The 24241-nt window shown below is 26.4% G+C and overlaps 1 protein-coding gene across 1 annotated transcript in view; it reads right to left on the bottom strand.

Annotated features, from left to right (window-relative positions):
* Positions 1-1086: 1086 nt before the first annotated feature.
* Positions 1087-24241, bottom strand: part of LOC132930986 (vesicular acetylcholine transporter-like) — a 62969-nt gene continuing 39814 nt past the window's right edge. The window contains exons 3-11 of the mRNA XM_060997141.1: positions 15064-15252; positions 9476-9651; positions 9192-9372; positions 8713-9126; positions 8422-8645; positions 7530-7652; positions 7091-7274; positions 5315-5509; positions 1087-4250 (exon numbers count right to left, since the gene is read on the bottom strand). Coding sequence (XP_060853124.1) covers positions 4044-4250; positions 5315-5509; positions 7091-7274; positions 7530-7652; positions 8422-8645; positions 8713-9126; positions 9192-9372; positions 9476-9651; positions 15064-15111 — 1752 coding nt within the window. The 5' untranslated portion in view covers positions 15112-15252 and the 3' untranslated portion in view covers positions 1087-4043. The remainder of the gene's footprint in view (positions 4251-5314; positions 5510-7090; positions 7275-7529; positions 7653-8421; positions 8646-8712; positions 9127-9191; positions 9373-9475; positions 9652-15063; positions 15253-24241) is intronic.

The following is a 24241-nucleotide window of genomic DNA, read 5'->3' as shown; positions in this document are numbered from 1 at the left end:
TTCTAGGTTGCCCTTAGCAACAGTAGCAACCGATACATAAATAAATAAAATAATTACGTTACCAACGCAACCTCGATGATAATTTTTTTTTTATTAATTATATGTTTATCATGTAAGTTTTATTACAAATAATTGAATTATTTTGTATTTTTAAAATTATTATGCAGGAATTGAGGAGTTCTTAGCATTTATTTTATTATTGTCTTGTGCCGTATAGCGTTTAATTATTATTTACCAATATTTTTCCATAGAATGGTACTGATATTGATTTTAGATATGATGGATCAAATCTGAGACTGCTAGTGGACCTAATTACTCTTAATGGGGGTTCGTGGGAAGAGGAGAGCTTAAACCTAAAATGTTATTGGAAACTTTCTACTATACAGAGTATAAAATATTTATTTTTCAAGCATGTAATATCATTTTACGTTTGTGTTTAGTACGAAATGTAGTGCTCAAATTAGAAAAGTGTGTAATAAAGGTACCCCTAGTCCTACCTTAGCGTTGAAAAAAAATAACATCCTTTGAAATTATTGAGCTCAGCCTATCTAGTCAAAAGCGAATCACTCCTTCACTTCTACTACATCTCCGGTCATTATTTCGCAAACAAATAATTACAATAATTAACCAATAACGACCACTAAGTGTTGTTTTGAACAATAGTAATTACTCATTTATTCATACTAAGAAGATTTTAGTTAATTAAAGGTTCATTAATTTATATTTTTTTAATTAAAATTAAATTTTACTCAATAATTGTTAAGTATAGTATAGTATAGTATAGTGTTATTATAATAATAATTAGTTGTACAATATGTCAATTATACATCAAATTGAATTTAAGTATCTTATTTAATATATAATTATACGGAATAAAAATAATGTTTTATCAAATATTTTGTCTAAAAGAACGTACCGTCATTGTCACCCCGTTTTGATAAAAGTAGCTACTAGGGAGCACTGAAAATAAAAATAAAATATTTGGATAAGTCTCATTTTCCTAAATTATAATATTATTAAGAGTACGTGTTTGTTTCGATTCTGACATTTAGAATATCTATAAAGTTATATGAAAAAAAAACACAATTATTTATGACTAATTATTTTATTGTTATCTAATAATTGGTTATAATAATTTATTTTTGTATGGTTACAATATTCTAAAGAGTATATTATTAATACAATAATACATTTTTATCTAATCATGCAGGATCGGACTGGACATCAATTATGTATACAGATCGAGGTATTATATGGTTAGAGAATAAAGTTAAAGCAAAATAACAACAATATCTGGTGAATATTGCTTGTGCTGATAAGCGGGGGTATGTCACTGACTTAGATACCTACTACCCATATTTATTTTGTTTTTTTTTTGTAGAATATTTAAAATAGTTCATTATAATAAATTTACATTTTATCGTTTTATATTATTTTTAGTTTTTTTTTTCTATCAGAGGGCAATAATTATAGTCATTGCCTATACTGGTTAAATCATTTTTTATTTTTATTGTATTAAGTTATAGGTATATAGGTCATACAGAATGGAGATTTATAAAAGTTTTAAATAGATGGTTTTCAAAAAATGGCCTCGAAAAAAGATATTAAGTAAATTCAAAACCATAAAATTTTCAAATCTTTAGCCAAAAAATATTATTTTTTTAAGTTATGAACAAATTTTATATTTTAATGAATGACAATAAATTGTGATTTTTATTTATAATGGAAAGGGTCCAATTATAGCTTGTATTAAATACCCTTTCTAAATAATGTTTGCGTACGATTTTATGTTATGTTGCATATTATCATCGATTGTAAGTAAGAGGTCTTTATATGACTATAAATTAATTAATGTTGGGCTAAACAACATTTTGTTATGAAGTAAAATATAATATAATATATAAGTATATAACTATATAGGTAAATAGTAAGATTTTAAATGTTAATTATTCAGAGAAATAATATGGCGAATTAGTGTAATATAATATAATCTTTAAACAAGTGAAAACATCGACTGATCTGCTCGGAATACTGTATAATTATGCCATCTAAATCCAGTCCGGTCCTATTGAAAGGAACATACATAATAAAAATTGTATTATTTTGTATGCAGAGAGTATAAATAACAAGAAAACATTCGAATGATAATATTGATATCTATAAGAAATAATTGCATAGGTAAAGTTTAAAATAGTAGTTTAAAAGTTTGAATACATCAACAAATTAATACTTAACTATAGAGTACAGATACCAGTGGCGTATTTAGGATTTCTTTAAGGGGGGGGGGGAAGTATGACTAAAGTTGTCGATGCCAAACGTCTCAGCATTTTAATATCTACTAATAAAGTGATAAATGGAAAAAACATAACAATAACTATATAATATAAGCATATATAAGCTAAAAAGAGGGGAGTTAAGGGGGAAATATATCTCCATAATCTCCCCCTGTAAATACGCCACTGACAGATACTGTAGCATATAAACTGGATAACACTATTTTAATATAATAACATTATTATGCTATAACTACTTAACTAGTATAAGGTATCTTACGTAGGTATATAGTAAATATAAAAAAAAAACAATACACACCTAGATAATATAACAACGAAGAGAGTGAAAAAATGTTTAATAAATAATTTATTATTTAGTACGATTTACTTTTTTAAGTGTAAATGTACAAAATAATATTATACTTATCATCATATTATTATAATAATACATTTTTAAAACCGTAATTTGATAAAAATTTAATAACATTTAAATATAATAGTGAATAATATATATATATACTGATCTACATAATAACAATAATAACTTACACATATTATTACAATAAATATTTAAAATTGTATAAATTATGTTATACAATTCTAATGATATGTAAATTTCAAACAATTGATATGTATCGAGTTAACATAATTTTAAATTACATTTAGGAATGATTTTATTCTGATATAATGTAATGATAAATGATATGTTATTTGTTAACAATTGATATGTATGCAAAGTTAATGTAATAATTCTTAATAATTTAAGAATGACCTCATTATGATAAAATGTAGTTAATGATATGTAAATTTCAAACAATTGATATGTATTAAGTTAACATAATTATGAATTAATTGTAGAAAATAGAAATGATATTATAATGATAATTATGCTTAAATTGAATTGATATTTTTATTTTTTTGTAGCTTTGAACAAAACTATTAGTTTTATTAGTCTCAATAATAACAAATAAATAAATTGATGGGTAATTAAGATTAACATTAGGTGTAGGTAACTAAGGTAACTATAATTACTTACACAAGATAAATATTTTAAGTGTAACTGTTGATCACTACAGTGTGGATATTCTCATAAATATTATATCTTGCTATTTTTCAGGAATACAATTGCTAAACTATTTTAGCTAATGGTACTAAATAGCAACTATATAATATATATAAATATATATATAAAATAACAAATAACATTAGATAAATAGTAATGATATGATTAGTTAGTGTCTAAACTATATTATAGTGAATATAATTTAAAATATTTAACATAAATAATAATATTAAACATATAGTTGTTAACAATAATATAATTTTGAATTTAATAATAAAACAAAATTATTTCAGACTACCGATGTATTTAAAAAATAATTCATTAACTTGTTTTTTATTTTAATATATATACGAATTCTTGTCTTGAATTTCATATTTTAATAATTTAATCACGTATGAATTAACTTTTAGAGTAATAAGTTAAAAAAAAAATAACATTATAAATAAATAAATAAAACAATAACAAGTGCTTAAACTTTAGATTAGATTTTGATGTGGTAGGTTAGAATGAATTTATAACAACAAAAATGCACTGTAATGCATTTGATAAATAGTTAAGTGTTTGGTAACTAAAAATTTCGAAGTGTTAAGTACGATTGTACAAATATAATATTAAACTTATTTTATCACTCAAAGATATGTTTATGGTACTAAAGATATGATGAGATATTAATTGCAAAAATGCATACAAACATTATACGCATTGTCTTAATTTCTTTTCATGTATATCATTTTTTGCATTGCCATCAAACTTTGTTCGAGGGCAACTGTAAAAGCATTGTTGTTTGTGGTTTTAGATGATTTGAACGAAGATACACAAAATACCAAAGAATTGCTTTGGGGATTATAGGAAACGCCATAGCCGTCGGGTACAACTGGTCCATAGCCCATGAAACTGTCCGTGGAAGTTAATAGCTACAATAAATAAAAAAATACAATACATTAGATCATAGCAGGTACTTACGTAAAATTCAAATACAAAAATAAGACATGAGACTATATAAAAAAAAAATGACAATAAATAACTTACAAATGTAAAATATTTTTTTTTATGTGGTATTTAATGACTATTTTGTTGAATAATATTATTTGTACCTATTGAAAATTAGTCAATATTTATTACAGTGATGTAGACTAAGTAGTTAAGTAACGAGTATAATATGAGGTGATGGAAACCAGACATTCTATGATGTTGATTGGATATCGTCATATCCAAAAAAATGCAACGGGTTTTGTTATTTAGATTTCGGAGGGAAACGATAAATTAATTTGGGATGTATACTCATACAATATTATGTACCGTTTCATGTAATTTGGTAATTTAGGTAGTATACTTTTGAGTATGTATTTCAATTTTATATTAGTAAGTTCTCTTAGTGAAATGTTAAACTATTGATGAATTGCAAACAAATGTAAAAATGTATGTCACATCTAATTTTAATAAAATTGATTTAGATTATTTTTTTTTAATAATTATTTATAACCTATTGTTTCTATGAACCATTATTCATTTCAAAAGATGAGAAATTATAACAAGACATTGTCTTGCTAAATATATTGTATAATATCACTTACTTTGATTATATTTGTTTAAATTTTACTAAACTCAAGATTTTAATCCTATATGATAAGTATGAAAATTGATTTCAAGTTCATTCTTATGTTATTCTATAATTAAGACTTTTAAAGAATCTAACCACTCGACTAAAGTTGGAACTCATTCTATGACAAGAGGTGTATAGAAAACTAATTAAGTTTTATCGATAAAAAATAGCTATAAGTTCATTATTTACCTATATCATAGTTCAAATGTATATCACAAATGTTTGTCGGTTTAATGAGTGTTTAATTAATAAATTATTATATCTCATTTTCGTTTACACGACACGTGTTTTATCATATGTACAATAAATAATCATAAAAAGTTATAAGTACTATAATAATAAACAAAAAGGTCTAAAAAAAATGTATGAATTTACTTGGCTTGTTGATAACGCAAAATGATTGGCTATTCTAAATGAATCGTCTTCAAATACTGCACACGATATGGCATTTTCTCTTGCTGCTTGTCTCAATCCCAATAAGTGAGCGTCTATACCCATTCCGAGAATATTGTCTATCATGATGTCAGTTTGTTTTTTTACTGCAGTTTCGAAAAGTTGAAGTTTTTCGTTCTATAATATGTACGCAATGAAATAACGCAATCATTAATTATAAAATAATATATTTTTTTAAATTCTGGCCTCTTTTTTTTTACTGTTGAGATTCAGAATTTAATTTCAAAATACATGTATTTTTAAAAATGTAGCTGCAGTGCCGGTTTTATAACTCGATACATAGTACACATAACGGTGACCATAAAAATCACTACTTAAATTATTTTACTCATCCTCTTAAAATTAAACTCAAAGTTTTTACGATTTTTTTTACTCGTAAACTATAATATGTACTTACTACTTTATCGAACTATTCGAATAAAATGTTATTATTTTTTATAAAAAATTTATTATATCTTCATTTAAAAAAAAAAAAAAAATGAAATCCTGATTAATACCATTCATCAATAAATACGATTTGGTAGGATATTGTTGTATTCAGTTTAGCTTTAGATTTATAAAGAATGAGATAATGCACATGCCGTATGGTAATTCTTAATCCGGGACTATTGTTGAATGACGGATGAAAAGTGACTGCTGAACGTTGGTCGATATATGTCTGTTATTGGAATTGTATTAAAAAAGACAAGGATTGAATAAAAAAAAAAGAAAAGCTAGACAGTATGAAATCTGGGTTTCTATAGACCGATAGAAAATTAAACCTCTCTAGTTATCGATATTTTTCTTGTCTTAACAACTAATATTTTAAGTTATATCTATTATTATAGACAAAATAATTTCTCGGAACCACATTTTATCGACAACCACATTAGCGTTCAAGAGATAAAATATTTTGGTTATATTTTTTAAAATTTTATTTTATGTCGCATACATACTATTATACTTAGTTTAGGGTTTATGGCGTTTATGCACTTAACGAAGTATATGACAATAAACTGTTAATTATATTATTTTGTTTTATAAGCATCACATACATATTTTTTATGTTAATGATTAATGGTTTTTTTTACATGATTAGAAAAAAATAATCATGTATCATTCCTTAAAATATATATTTATATAAAATTTTAAATAAAAATAAAATAAATTTTATGAAATGTATTTGTATAAGTTTAATGTAAGTTCCTATTCAGTTCCTATATGAATATTAATTAATATAGGAAATTAGCGTAGTGTTTAATTGCAGAGGCGTCATTTGGGTGGGGATCCGGAGTATGTATTTGCATTCGCAAAGTATACTTTGCTTAACCTTAGATTTTAAAGAAGTTTTGGGCCGATTGCCGATTGTAAATATTACGGACCGTGAGTTGTATCACTTGTATACGTTTTTGTGCGTCTTAAATAATAAATATCTACATTAATTGTCTTGCAGTACAAAGATATTTTGAATTTTAAATTTTTTGCTCGTGATTGTGGACCATACATATAAGGCACTTAATACGTACAAACCTTTATTAATATTTTATAAGTTTTATTATTACGGTTGTAGTTATATTGTAAAGTTTTATATTTAGCGATGACACCAGGAGAAAGTTCTTCTCTATCTCTCCACCTCTTCCTCATCAACATCTTCTCACCATCTCACATACTTATACAGGTGACATACGACACTGCAGCGTTTCAGTAGATTATTATTACATCAGTCACTGTATAGTATATCTTCTTTGTGCCTAATATGCCAGTCTCAGTGACGGCAGACTGATTCATTGCTTTGGCCCATTCCAGTGCTTCCACAGTCGCCGCCCTTATACAATCCACTCTACCCAATCTGAAACGTCTGGTGGAGGCGCTCTCATATGTAGCCACCAGTTTGCCGTGTAGCCTGTGAAAATAGAATCGACCGCAAGGCAGATGATTAATAAAGCTTACGAAAATGTATTTATTTAAAACATTTTAAATAGTTATGCGAACACGTTCATAATAATTTCAAAAAAAAATTATTTAACAATTTCATTATCTATAAAAATAATTATTGGTAATAGGCGTATTACCCGAGACGACATAATAATATTATATTGTGCACATAACACACGATAAAATATTTATGTACTTAATTGAATATCCGCTATGCACTTACTTATGATAGGCTAATTGCATTGCAAGTTGTATGTAGACATCTGGGCTGATCTTACAAGATTTTATGAATTCTTTTCCGTATTGAGTGAACCGGAATACATGGAAGTTTAAATCTTTGACTAACCTAAATATTTAGTATAGAAACATTAAAAAACTAATTACATTTTTAGTATTAATTTAATAATGTATGTTCTTAATACTATATGTAATATGTTCAACACAACACAGTTTATTATAATTAACGATTGATATTGTAAGTAATTTAGTAAAATCTTAAAATAAACACTATATAAACTTTGTTAGAACGTTGTTTGAAATAATGCTTTACAATAAATTTAACATCTAGAACATTTTTTAGGTACACCATATACATAATTTCCTATTTTTAATAATTATTTTATTTAAGTAGTCCATAGATCTTTTGATACAACCGTCCATACATATACGTAAGTAATATAATATTAGTTTTTGAATTCTAATGAAAATACTGATTCGTTTAATAACTAATGATTTATCGCTAGAAAAAATGTAAAAAATACTCGTCACGGGCTTATATATATAACTGCATAGGAACATTAGCAATTTTGAGCGATACGACGTGAATAACCAGAAAAGTAACTAAAATTAGTTTTACAATCATTTTTTTTTTTATTATTATTTTGATATGAATTTTTCTTTGTATAGAAAAAAGTTACTCAAAAAGTTGTATATACCACTTATACTCCTCTATGTATAAATTAGTCTATATATAGTATATAAAATATATTGAATGTGTACAGTTGCTATACCTAATTATACGATTTTCAAAATGGGTTTAAAAGAATATATTATGTATTATTGTATTATTATTTAATGTTATTGTTGAAGTATATATCAATAAAATATTATCTTACTTATCCAAAACAGTAGAAGCATCAGCTATGTGTTTTATGAGTTCATTATTAACACTCCATATGAGTTTTTCTGGCTTTTCTACTGATGTTATTATATCTATTGGTTGTTCGTTCAAGTCTTTGGTACTTTTAATCAATTTTTCCATTAATTCAATAACTGCAATACCTTCAGATGGTGAATGTTCATAACATAATCCATTTGCGCCATCTCTCCCAATTATCAACTATACACAAACATTTTTTAGCAAAAATAAATATTTTTTATTGTATAAGTTATTATGTATTGTTTACCTGTATAGTCTTGTCAAACCAGCGGTTGCCAGAACAGTATTCACTACCTCCACCGTGGATCATTTGATGCATCATGTTTGTCTCATCTCTGTCATTTGATAGTCTATAACCTTTTGCACCTACTTTGCACGTGGAATTAAATTCTAGACCAAGTGGTTCCAAATCAAAATTTATGAAAAACAAGCAACGCTCAATTAACGCCAAATTATTGCGATTTGAAGCACTTTTCATCAATAACTCCCTGCTATGCGCCCAGTCGTCTCTTTTTTGTGATGTTAAAATACCCACAGAATATGTACCCGCGGTGCCAGTGGTTTTTTTAGCGTCCATTATGATGTTTAGTAGTTTTGTGACAATTTCTTCTTCAGTTATAGGAGTCGCGTCTTCGCCCGAAGTCAATCGTAACACATAAAACTTAAGACAATAACAAGTATTGGCTCAGTAAAAAAAAACTATGCTTAACTTTAGATATAACATACCTGTGACTTGCATGCAACTATAATGTGAGGCCTTGATAATGTCAAATCTGATTCGAAGTCTACGAGTCGATCCTTAACTAATCCTGGTTCCCTATATGATTTCATAAGTCTATAATATTGAGCCATGCATAACGGTTGTCCCTTTTCTCTAGATGTAGCTTTTTCTACGGGAAGTTCTCGTCTACATAAAAATGCAGAATGTTTTATTAATATATTTACAATAAAATTAGGTATTTTATTATTCTATTCAAATCCATGAGTATCCATATTAGAAAAAAATTTACTTGTCCAATATACGTTTGAAATTCATCATTTCAACTACAAATCTAGCTGAAAATTTAGCCATCCGTGATTCAACAGAGAGGTTTGGCAGAGGTGGAAATACCATTCCGGGATTGGAATTAACTGGCAACGATAATTGATTACAAAGATACATGTCGTGAAGCCACCAATCATAAACCTAAAAGTAAATTGTATTTTGTTATTTTCAAATGAGTAAAATGATCTCAACATTTTTTTTATCTGCCTAAAATAAAATTAATACAAAATATTATATTAACATAAAATTAATAAAATTATATGGTTTTTAATTAAAATTAAGAGTATTTAATGGGATGCAAATATATCCCGTTGGTTGCGTGTAAAATCATCAGTTTTTACTATTGGTTATATGATATAGGTATACTTTATAGTTTTTTAATGTACATTATAATGTACAAGTTGGGAAATTCATCCAAATTTCTTACTCAATCAAACTAAATAAACTCAAAAAAATACTATAATTAATAATTTTATTCATAAAACAATAGGTTCTAATAATAAAGTAAAAATGTATTTCAATAATTTACAGGTATCATGATTACACGGCGTTTTGGATATGCTTTTCATGTACATCATTGTCGTGCGGTCTATTTCTTTAAATCGTATTAGTATAATTATGGCTTGTAAAAAAAAAGTAAAATAGTAATTAAAATTAGTACTTATTAGTTATTACTTACTATAAGTGAATAGTATTATAAATATAGAGAATTTAGTTAACATAATTTCGATTACGATCGAATACAGTTTCAAATAATAGGGAATGCAGTAATCAGCAAAATAGTTTTATTTTTAATGGCAAAGCAATACCGAAATTAAGTTACAATTTATAAATAAATAATTATTTATATATTATATAGCTATATTAAAATGTTTCATTATCTTTATAACTAAACACATAATAATTGTAATATTATATTTCATTATACTCTTTATTCGGTATTTAAAATACAGCTAAATGAATACCTATCATATAATATTGAATAAAACTTACTGAAATTAATATGAAAATTATGGGACGTCATTCTACTTTAAATAATGTTTCCATAATAACTGTTCACCCACTATACATATAAAGGATATCTGATACTCATATAATTAAAATACTCGTACACAAGTATTACAAAATAACACAAGCCTAACTCTTATACTCTTTCTTCGACTTATTTTATTGTATAATATGTCATTGAAATTATAATATTTTATTATATTATTATACATATTATGACCATTTTTTTTATCAATAATTATTTAATATTAATATATAAATATATATATATATTTTATTTTGAAAATGTTTTTTTCAATTTTTCAATTTTCTTATTAAGGTGAATTTTATCAACAAATATTGTAACTATTTAGTGTTTTTCAATACAGCGAAAATTAAAAAATAACATTAATAACATTTATTTTTATTTTACTATACAATTTATCAAAACTGAAAAGCGCACTTCTATATCTAACTACTTCTTCAGTAAAGTAATTACAATTTTGTTCGGTGTTTCACGATTCCGCATATACATTTTTATACATAAAATTGTGCACTAAATAATTCTGTTACGTTGCTGGGAAATTTTATTTTAAAAACAGTTTGTATAATAATTCAAATAATTGTTGTATGTCACTGGTAGCTTTTTTAAATTATTATTTTTTTGTGAAAAATAAGTGGAAAATATATAAATAACGTATGAATCTTGTAAATTATATAGCTGATACTGATAAACTCATTATATTATGGATCTAAGTAAACAGAGCTAAATAAATAACCAACTTAATGTTTTAGATTATTAAGATGTCTTGCGGAAAATGTATAAATAATTAAAGTTCTTGTATCCGAACCATTTTAAAAATATATTTTAATAAACCATGCCAAAGTGAATTAAATTTGTTTTTGCATAAAGGTTTACTTTATTCGTCATTATATTATAGTGTAATATATTTTTTAAATTCATTTATCTTCGCCAATTCTGCAGTTTGATTTAGTTATAATATATGCTTAATTATATTATATATTTGTATACAATTACATATAATAGTTTTCATGTAGGTAATCATTATATTGTTATGTATATTTAGTACGCGTTTATATTAAGCAGAAATGAATATAGAAAAAATGTATTTCGACGGGATAAAAAGAAAAAGGATAATTTAGCGGCTATAATTCTTTGGAGGCCCTGGGGGCCGTTATAATATATAAGAGCTATATAGACATGAGCAAAGGGGTGTAATTCGTACGGTACCCACCCGGCGGCGGGGCTAACGCTATTCGGTCATTGGCAGTCGCATCGAGACTGCGTGCCTTTAGCGTGGGCGGTACAGCACATCCGTTCTTCACACACATAATATTATCTAACTTCAAAATATAAATAATAATAATAATAATAATAGTAGCAGTAGTAGTAATAATTTAAAGAAAACAACACAGTTATGATCGTTCCGGTAATACTTGTATAATAAATTGCGTGATAAACCTCGGTAATCTTTATTCACGACCCGTCGCCATACAGTAAAACGCCGCGTGAATTATTCAAAACCAAACCCCGACGACGCCGCCGTACAATTTTGCGAGGTTGTTCATTTGTTAGGGTCAAAATAAAATCGTAATCGGAAAAAAAAGATAAATTTTGCACGTTATATTATTGGTGATAGAGAAAGAGAGAGAGAGAGAGAGTGAGAAAATAAATCGTATATGTACACGCACTATAGTTGAAGCTCATCTATCTAAATACGCAGATCTCGGGGATTACTCAAGTAGAAATGTATATGTATATAATATATTGCAAACGTCGTAGGATCAACTAACCTTAAATCAAGTTATCTCGACGCTGCAATATGGGTGGGTGTTTACGAAAAAACTACCGGTAACTTATTGTATACCTACGCGACACTTACACCGAATAGTGTAATAAGAGCTCGTAACATTTTATCAATGTGCTTGATCTTCTATGCTCCACTCGTAGAGAGAACAACGGATGCAGTTCGAATCGTGACTTATCGCAATATGAGTAAACGCAATACGGTTGTATATTTTTGAGATGCAGGGGAACATTATTTCTACACATATTTTGAGTGTCGGAATGCGTTATTCATCATTCAGGTTTAAAATGGTCTTAAATTCATTGATATTCATTAATAATTGATTATTTTATTTAAAATTATAATGTTATTGTATACCTGTGATTTTAGCGTCATGAAAACAAAATTGTGTTTAAGAAATTTAATGTTAATATTATATATATAATTTAAAAAATATATTTTTATGTTATTACAGTAATATAATTTAATATAATTATTATTTATAACTAAAAATTACGAACACTTATCGTTTTATTCGAAATAAAATTTCTTTCTGGATTAATCTTACGTAATGTTAACATAAAAACTATTAAAAAAAGGTGTGGCGGTTTGTTTGAACGGTTCAGTTTGAAATACTATGCTGTGTTCAATAGAAAAAAAATAATAGTGTAATAATAAATACGATTCCAATTAAAATTTATTGTGTTATGTGGTATACCTACGTGTTATTTTTCATTTTCTCGGAGGATTATAACTTGTAAGTAATAATTTTAATACAAGAAATTTTCAAAGAAAACTCTGATTACTGTATTAAGCACTTCAAAAACATATAAAAAGTGCTTAGCTAACGGTTTTCGAGATTTATTGGAAACAGTCGGTATACAAGTAACAATACAACATTATAACTTTTAAGTTTTAGGTAGACATTTTTAATTTAAAAATTATTTTACCATATTAAAATATTACAGCTGCAGATATTTATGGTTTTGACAGATTTGCGAACTAAATATTAAATTGTACATTCAATCTCAATATTAATTTATAGAGAGTTTGCACGAATTGCCCATGTTTAACTACCAGATAATTTAATTTTTGATATCAAAGATAATGATTTTATCATTTTATTAGCATAGGTATTATTGTTAAATCAATAGGTTAGGTATTGCCCATCCGTGTGTATAGTTCACATTGTATAAGTGATGAATAATAATAGTTATTGATTATTATTTAAAATTTAATAAAACGATAGGTTAATTAATAATTTCATAGTTAGTGTTTTAAAATTATTTTATATTTTAACAAAATATATTTTAATTATTATATTATAACTTATAAATTTAGGTAAGTTAAAAGTTATTGTCATAACATAGTAAATCAATTTGAAATATAATTTTTTTTTATTCGTTATATTGTTTTGTTAAAACTTCGGTCGGGTTAGCACGTAGATAATTCTAAAAAAAAAATAAATCAACAAATGTGTTGTTTTATTTGAATTTATGTCGTATATTATTCATAAAAAGCGCACAGCACACATATACATACAAACAAAATGTAATACTGATATCCAGGATATTTTTTTTTCGTTTTTTGAGAATAAAATATAATGATTCTTCTGCATGTAATTATAATAATATATGTATATTACGTATCATTAATGTGTAGTGTGCATTTTTATTTATTGATGCAGCCGCCACATTTAGGCACACGAGGATTATATAATAATAATAGGTGGGTAAGTACATCCTGTGCATGTGTACGTTAAAAATACTAAACTCTGTTAGACGAGAGAGAGAGAGAGAGATAATACGTAATGTTTTTGATATATCATCGCTGGTTTGTAAATCATTTGTCACGGTGACAGTGATATGAAGGGCTCGCAGAACACGTATTATTATTGTTATACGTACCATATAATGCCATAATAATATTATGATGGGGTGTACAGGTAGGAATATAATATTTTATTATATTATATTATGTATACGAACAGTAAAAGACGATGGGTCGGCCCGAGAGACACAATAATATGTCCTTAAAGCGTATTATATTATACAATTTGCAATTTTTCGTCTTCTTATGGTTCGTATGTATGCCGTATGGTATGATCTGCTTTGTATCTTATTTATCTACACGAATGACGGACAGGTGCCTCCTACTCGTGTGCGCGACGTAATCAGATAATTTGAACGACACTGTATCATAATATTATTATAGGTACCTATGATTACGAAAACATCATTCGATTATGTGAATGACGGAATCAAACCAGAAATTGATGTTTAACCAATCAGCGTCGCAGTGTGAATAAAATTCCCGCTTATCTCGTTTTGGAAGGGTTCTCGGCCCGCCGGGAAAACTCATCATAGAAACAGACTCGTCACGTTTTCTACTAATTGGATTTGTTTCCGGAACCGAAAAGTGTATCCCCTCTCTGGCGCTCTCCCCAATTCGTGTATGAAAACTCCAGGGCATTCGTTACTCCATTATTGTTCACGTGATCTGAATTATATTTATTTTTACTTTGATATGTTGTAAAATGATTTATACCCTTTTCGACAATCGACCGTTTCAAACACGAATTATTAATAAAAATCGCTTAAAATTTTTATTTTACCATTATTATTATTATTATAAATTTAATATAATGATACGAACCATAACAGCGCAATAATAATAATAATAACTTGAAAGAACCTACTATTTATATACTAAGATAGTCAGATTATATATAAATCGGTATTTTTGATTTTATACATACCCAATTGTCATGATCTTCTCTGCGTTCGATTAATATTTCTTGTAGCATTGGACCAGGCCCACCCGTGAAATCTGTCACTAGCTTTTTAGCATGTTCGTATTGTTTTTCATTTAATATTGGTTTCAGCGTTTCCAGATATAATTTCGTAGTACGTTCCAACAAAGGCACTGGCAGTTTTGGTAGTTTTGTCTGAAAAATACAAATTTACAAAGTAGGTATACAGTATTAATTGCAGCTACAGTGAATCAAATATTTAATTCAACTTTTGTAAATATTTTTTTATTATATATATATTATGTATAGAAAAACTATAATTAGTAATTAATATATTTATATTTAGTTTTATTAATAGGTATATGACATTTACGTAGGAAGATAAAAGCAATAATAATAATGCGATAATATATTTTAGTAGATACCTAATACTGTGATAAGTAGGTCAGTAATAATAATATTGTGTGGTTTTTATCATAATTTGATATATAATATATATATACATATTTTATTTTATGGAATCATAAAAGAAAATTGTTTTTATTATTATTATGTTTGTTACGCGAGTAACTATTATATTGAGCGTATGATCTGGGTTCCTTCCCATAATTCGATTGTTTTTTGATACGGTTGAAGAATAAAGTAAGTTTAATTTTCTAGGCACTGTTGTTTTTTTTCTTCTGAATGTTTTCGTTTAATCATAAAACTCCCCAGGGTAGGTTTTTCCGCCGCAGCAGTCTAATAGAAGACACGTGGTGGCACATCCCACGGTAGCAAACAAAAAGCGCCTTCGTCAAACAAAGAGTCCATTCCCCAAAATAAATTCCATTAATTTTGATTACAAACACAGTAAAGTGTGCAAGTTCAGGTAGACGCCATGTCATAAATCATATATTCCCAAATGATAGTCTGGAATAAATTGTATTACTCTAATAATATTATTAATTATATTGAAAATGAATCATTCGTTTAATGTAATATGTATAATTGTTTTTTTTTTGTGTACCTATTCTTTGTACAATTTAATAAACAATATTTATTATTTAATATATTAATACTACCTTATATTATAATCAAAATATAGAAATAATAATATAGTTGTTAATATTTAACACAATAATGTAATTCTTAAGGATTTCAAATAAGGAATTACCTACGTTTTCGGGGAATTTGAATATAGGAATGTATAGTCAAAAATATTAAAAAATATGTATTACGATCAATTTATGAATATTGAATAGGTACCATAAAATTGCATGTATCCTACAGTCACTGTGTTTGTGGTCGTCATTGACGTTTTTGGATTGACTGATGTACCTATACAGGATTTATTAAAGTATACATATCGATTTTCTTTTAAAAACGTTTTTCTAATAATATGATGTGATTCATTATAATTTATATTATTTTGAAATGCAAAAATGGTCTCTTCTACAATACAAAATCATGCTGAAGCGAACAACATGAAATTAATTTTTGTATTTCGTCTGTATAACTTGCACTAAGTACGAGTAAGTTTTTGTCGCCCATACAAAGCAATGATTTATTTAATATGCCAACTATTACAAATAATACGTACCTACATTTTTAACGTAGCATTTAAAATTTTGTAAGCACATGTATAGAAAATAGTAAAGTCAGATTTTATTTGAGACATTTAATTCGCCATTTATTTATTCATATACTTTTATAATATGTTCTAGTAAAATATTTAATTGATTAAATTGAACATTCCTCACTTTTTACATTTACATACTTTTATCTAAATATTTATATATTTAAAGCAATACTTTAAAGAATTTACCAAATTCTATGAATAATTTTATACAATAGTACTATAAATATACTACTATAGACAGTGTTTAAATTGGGTAAATAATGCAGTAAAAGAACGTTGAAATATATAAAAGAAAATAGCATTTTTTTATTTCTACTATATAATATTATAGGTATACAGTTCAGAGAGCTTATATTGACACCACACGTTTAGATACGCTTACATTTTATGAAACAAATTAAAGAATTTTCCTCACATATTATACCTACTTTTTATATACCTTGAAAAATGTATATAATAATTTTATATTGTTAAAAGTTGTTAATTCAATTTTTCACCTAAGTCCTTTAATTAATACATGTTTAAATTATGTACAAATGTCTAATTAATTACATTAAATGTAATTAGATTTAATTTAATAGTATTCTGTTATTGAAACATATTGAATTATGTGTTGTTTTTAAGTTCTTGAGAGAATTTATTCCATAGAGTTAATCCTCCAATGAATTGGAGTGGAAAATATATACCTGGGGCATATCTAAATAGGATTTTTTTTTATCAGATATTAAACATATTTTGTGGTTATATAGGTGACGTAACGTGGTTATATATTATTTAATTAAATAAATTTCATGTAATCAAATAGATTGGTCGGTTAATCTAACATGCAATTATTTCACGGAGAATAAAATTGGTGGTTACATTTTAAAGCGTAAAAATGTGCGGTTCAAAAAAGCAAATACGGCGCAGAACGATGTAATTTTTGTACGCGGAGTGGCGCAGTCAGTTAGGTCCCTGGCAGCCAGGTGAAAATCAATAAGTTGCCCTCGGCACATAGGCCGGCACGCAACCGCTGTGGTTGAATTATATGTTACAATAATTTTACCCCGAGTTCCATTTGAAACGAGGTCACCGGCGTTCCTATATTATATTTGCAATTGAGCTACTAATATAAATCATAATAAATTCTATACATTAGTATTTGAGGAAATTTCTCGTTCAATGTGTTTATATTTTATATTATAAATTATAATATGTAGGTATACTAAATTTAGAAAAATTATAATATATAGTTAAATAATATTATGTTTTATTAAATAGGATTTAGAGATTAAAGTAAAGCTTAATTTTAAGACTAAATAAAAAAAAATTGTATTTGAATATGGAAAGTCATTTAAAATAGAAATTATATTGACATTGCATCTGTGAAAGTAATCGAAGTTACATTTAATTCGTGGCTTATTATTATCTATTAATGTCTCAAATTCCATTGCATTTTTTTTTTATAGAATAATCAAAACTATGTTCAAATTATAACGTATTTACAATTTTTTCAATTTTTTGTTCATGTTCAGGACATTTTTAGATCTTGGTTGGGGCGATAAATGTATTGAATTACAATGTGTTTGTTTAGTGTATATATAATATATATACATGGTATTTAGTAGAGAACATCATGCTTTGATCATCAATTCTGAAGGTGGTTTTTAAAAGCAAATTTGATCTAATTGGTAATTTTGAATATTAAAATTGAAAACTCTCAGTAATAATATAATAATTCTGGAATAAGGATAAATCAATGAAGGAAAAATAGAAATTTTTACATAAAATCAGTTTTTAACATGTTTAAATTTAGCATTTTGATAAACCTCTGCAAAATTATAAAAATTTCATGTATTATTTTGTAATTAAGATTTCCTAAAATTTTTAACATTCATTCTTAAGATTTTAAAATTAATATAAGGTTCCAAATAAATTTTTGCTATAGACAATATAAAATATTTAAAATATATTTTTTGCATTTTTATAAAGAATAAATAAATAAAAATGCAAGATTTTTTATAAAAGCATTTAAATTTTAAAGTTTAAAATTTGACAATATTAGTCTAAATCACATAAATTTCAAATTATTTTGTAGTTCATAATGTATTAAGTGGTCAATTATTATAGCTGAGGTTTGTATACGAGGTTCTTCATAAGTAGTTCATATTGTAATCATAAAATCTAAGAAATATACAATCTTGATTTTTTCTAAGATACTTGAAGTTTAAATTTGAATGAAATTCAATATTTAAACAAAGAATAATAAAAATATTTTTCGTAGAAATTTAATACTTTTAAGTATACTATTATATTTTATATACACTATGTCATTTTTAAAACATTTATACTAAATTTATCCTATTGCCTATTTAAGGTTTATTCTGAATTACTTTAAATAGTTAAATTAATTTCTATAGTAGGAAATTAATATTTTAGTTAATATTATTTATATAGTAATAATTAATAAAAATAAATTTATATGATAATAAATTAATAATGCTGACCAGATCATTTTTGCTCAGAATCATTTTTCTTTTGAAATGTTTTTTTCAAATTTAACATATTCATTCCAGTGACCTATACAATAATAAGATACACTAAACTCCTACTAGCAGAGCAGAACAGTTACCTAATTGTTTGATATAATAATAAAAGTCTATATTTTTAAAATTGTAATACGTATTTAAAAAATATTAGTTTACATGTTATTTTTGAGTTTGTGCATTATTTTTATTGTTTTAAATTTGAATCATAATTAACAAAAATGCAAGTTATATTAGTTAATATACGTATCGTACGTATTAAACGGTTATGTTTCCTTATAAATTAATTGTGAAATCCAAAAAATAAACTGTAAGTATTTAAATATCTATTAAACAATTTGCGCATTAAATATAAATTAATTAAATTATTTAAATTGTATTTAGTTATTTGATAGTAAATGTTGATTATAATTTATAAAATATAAAATGATTATCAAATTATATCATTTAGAATATATACAGTATATTATGTATATAAATTAGGTATATATTGTATCGATATGTTATACGTACACCGTATACATTTATAATAAGTTATTGATATTACATAATATGACATATTATTCAGTAGGTATACATTAATTAAATTAGTACCTTATAAGTTTAATAATTTTTATTATTAATTGAATAGATGTATATTGGTAAGATGCGACTTGCATGTATATTATTTTATTACAAACAATATAATGTAACAAATAACACCATACATATATTATGCTTAAAAAGTTTAATAAATAATTAATATTGTATTATGTAAATATAATTAGTTAGGTATCTTTTAATTTATTCAAATACTTTATATACAGGATAATATTTAGTAACATTCTTACTACTAAACTTCTATTTTTTCATTATCAATGGGCTTATCCAAATTTTGATTTTTGAAATTTTTAAGTATACTTAAGGTCCATATTTTCAAGTACTTAGTCTTTTATATCATTTAAGGAGTGTTATGTAAATTTTTTTTTTACAAATGAGAATTATTTTTTTTTTTTGTAATAATTGTTAAGTAGATGGTTTTTTAAAAAATATTTTTGTGTACTTTAATCGAGATTCGAACATGCAGATTTTACGTTATTAATATTATGTGTACATACTTGAGATAATATAGATTTCAAAGTTATGGAGATGAGAAATTTATACATTATACTCGTTAATATTTATCTAATAGTACCTATAGTATATTATTTCTAACGATTGCCCAGGAATAATTAGTAATATTTCAAATAGGTATTACATCTATTATATATTTCTGGAAAACTATTTTTAAGGACTTTTATCCTTAGTATATACATTCTAATAACTCATGAAATACTTTTTAAACTTTTAGTTTTGTCAAAATTATTTGATTAATAATAGGTTACAGGTAAAAAAGGGTACTTCTTGTTCGGAAAAAGTTTTGGCCTCGCCACAGAACTTTCCTAAGTCCTTAAATGGTATAAAAGAATTTAAGTATTTTAAATTATGGTCTTTAATATTAAAAATTCCAAAAATCAAAATTTGAATAAATATATTAGTCACTATGAAAGAAAATAACAGGTCTAAGCATGCTTGATGAATTATTCATTATAATTTAAACAATCTAAAATTGTTATTAAAAATATTAATTACTATTATTAGTTATAGGTACATGTTTTCTATAATTTTTTCAAGTATAATATATTATGTTAAAATAAAATACGTACTTCATATCATTATATTTTTTGCATTGTTTTTAGTTAAATTAGATTAAATGTAGTTTGTTAGGATTCTATGATTACTCAGTAAATAGCAAGTAATCGTAATAAGTATTTTCTACTTTAAAATTGATATGGATTTATAGTAATAATATTGTATTTAAATTTTAGATAACCAAGCATCTCTGAATGACTTCATTTTTGTTATCATATTTAATTGATATACATATTAAACGGATATATAGATTTATTTAAAAATATTACGTTACGTCACATTTTCAAACGAGTTCTATTCATGCATTAACAGACGTGAAAAACGATGAATAGTTTTCAGCTCGTTAAAAACTGTGGACCCTATGCTTTTATTTGTTTTGGTTCGACAATTTTGTTTACCCACTGGAGCGTTATTGTTTGTCCAATTTGTTTTTCTACTCTTCATATCCACCCTCCTGATCCAATTAAACGTACAGTCGGACTCGTCAATTAGTGAATATGGGTACACACAGCGCGTAGTAGGGATCTCGAAGAATCCCCCAACAGAAGTTAACATTGAAATACGATGTAGGTATTATTTTCTCGTGTTCGGATCGTCTGAAAACGTGCATTGCTACGTAACACGGTTATCTGGAGTGGAAAACGATCCCTTTACGGAGTACAATATTTAATATTTATATAATATATACTCGGAAAAATGGTGCATTTATGTATACTTATTATATTGCGATTTATAATTCCGTTATTTTTACCTACGTGTGATCATAAAATATTTACGTAGTTTTATTTCCTATAATAATAAATATCACGATTTTATTGGACGCATATAGTCGAACAACGAAATGTGTAGGTATAGCGTTTGATAACATTGATATCGACCATATATTATTTTATACTGGATGGTCAGCGACGGTCTGACAGTTTTACACAATAATTACGTTTAAAATATTATGTCAGATCTTCGTGATATATACTGGGCACGTGTTATTAATTTATTATTATTATTTTTATTTAATTCGACGTACAATTAACTATATATATATATGGGATTTACGCCAAAAAGCAAACTCAACAATCGGCCATCTGGACCCTTTTGCGGTGGATGTTTATGGGGGTGCCGGTGTATATGTATTTCCAATTAGACACGTGTCACGCCGGCGAATTATATGCCTTTTGTTATGGTAAACAGCAAATGATGATGAACGATAACGCCGTGCGTGGACAATATAATTTTGCAGGTTATTGCATTACGCCCAATTAAGTTCTGGTATATTATTATAATATACAGTGTTGTGAGTTGTGACAGAAAATAAATGATTAACTGCGCGCCGCCGCCGCCGCATAGATAAAAACTCGTTATTAATCACAATATCTAGGCGTATTTTCAAGGTATTTTGTGTACATAATATAATAAGACGTGGGTATATTTACAAACGTGACTGACTCGCTGGTCTGTGACTTTAGCCTGCGGACGATTTATAATACATAATGAGCTTAAACGACAAAATTGGTCTATTAATCTAAAATGTCAGATGTAATATAAGACTGTGGGCGTTCAAATATGCCATTTTTAATAGTTATTAATTTGCTGAATTTGTTTTTAGTAAATCTTTGAATAACAGATAGGTTGTTAATTAGTAATTAACTATATAGATACTAGTTCAAGTGGTTGACGCTAATATATTATTAGTACAATCTATAATAGATTGTAGTCAAAGGCTTTATTATAAGACGCGTTCACATTTTAATGATAATTTAAAAGTATGGTAATCAGGTCTGTGAATTTAATGATTTCGCATAATGATGAATTCCATTTTGAATTCCAAATAACTGAAATACAAATTTTGTTCAAGATATTATCATATTCTAAGAACAACATTTTACTTTGCATATTTTATACGTTTGTGAATATAAATCCACGTAAGGGGTTTTTTTTAGTTTTTATTGTTTATTTGAGAAAAATATCATGAATTTGGATAAGTTTGATTCCCATATAATTTTTTGATTATTTGATATTAAAATTTTACTTTGCGTAATGTCTTAAAAATGTATTACTATTTTTTAATGAGCTTATACTTATAATATAATATTCGTATATATATATAATTTAAATATCTTATGCATACTTGATACTTTTATATTATATTTATTACATTTCAAGCTATAATATGCATAACAGGCAATTATTTATTTTAGTATATTTCGCAAAATATTGCAGAATTTCCAGTGCATATTTCATTATTTTTTAATGTCCGAGTACATGTAAATTCATGGGTTTTTAATACATTAAATACACAGCCTCGATGATAATAATAATATATTGTGTTAATCCTATTCGTAACAGTTTTAACAAAGTTAATTTACACTAAACATTGAAACAATTCGTTTTGTGTCGTATAAATCAACGAGAATACCTACGTTTACGCGTATGAAAAAAATTTGAAAAAATAAATTATGTCATAAAATAGCCGTTTACGCTATTGTTGTATTGTCATAACGCAGTAGCATAACCGGTAGAGAGAATACGAAGGAAAACAAAAGACGTCGTTTTCGAAAGCTTTACAACAACAGTAACAACTGTGTATCGCGTGTTGTTATATGTATCAACTATACGTATATATAATAGTTGGTTTAAGATTGCACCGGAGCGTGGCGGGTCGTTCAAATATTATGTCGTCGTCATTTTGTCTCGTCATTGTTGCCGAGTGTTTGCCGTATATCGTCTTCGGGCGCGCAGAGTACCTATATATATATATAAATAAATATATATAATATATAATACATTATACATGTCGTATATCATCAGGTGTAGGAGTAAACGCCGTTGGAGAAATATTATATTATAATAATACAACACCGTCGGGGGGCCGCGGGGCCGTAGGGCCGTCTGAGGTGGGTGAGAGATATGTTTAAAAAAAAAAATTATTCATCACGCGGTGGGAACGGCGGCGTCAAAATAACGGGACCGAAGGAAGATGATCCGCCGGCAAAGGGGTCGTTTTACACGGGGGTGAGGTTATATATACTATACAGCAACAATAATGATTATTGTTTCGCCCTCCGCTCCCTTTGTGTACACCGCGATACTACTACTATACCACTATACTCGTGTATATAATATATATATGTATATGGTGTGTGTGTGTGTAAGTCCGACGTCGCGGTGCACGTGTCACCGTTTCCCATCGCTCTGGCAAATACGGCCAACCCGCGCTTATTATATACACATATTATCACATACACACACACACACACTCACAAAAACACATATTTATATATGATATTTATCACTACATGTATATATGTACGCGTCACGGTCGTGTGAGGACAAAGTTTTTATTTTCATGGGGTGCGTGTGTAGTGTGCGCAGT

Source organism: Rhopalosiphum padi, chromosome 4, assembly GCF_020882245.1.
Source record: "Rhopalosiphum padi isolate XX-2018 chromosome 4, ASM2088224v1, whole genome shotgun sequence".
Classification (NCBI taxonomy): Eukaryota; Metazoa; Arthropoda; class Insecta; order Hemiptera; family Aphididae; genus Rhopalosiphum; species Rhopalosiphum padi.
The sequence above is the reverse complement of the archived record's forward strand: the minus strand, read 5'-3'. Positions and strand labels throughout refer to the sequence as shown.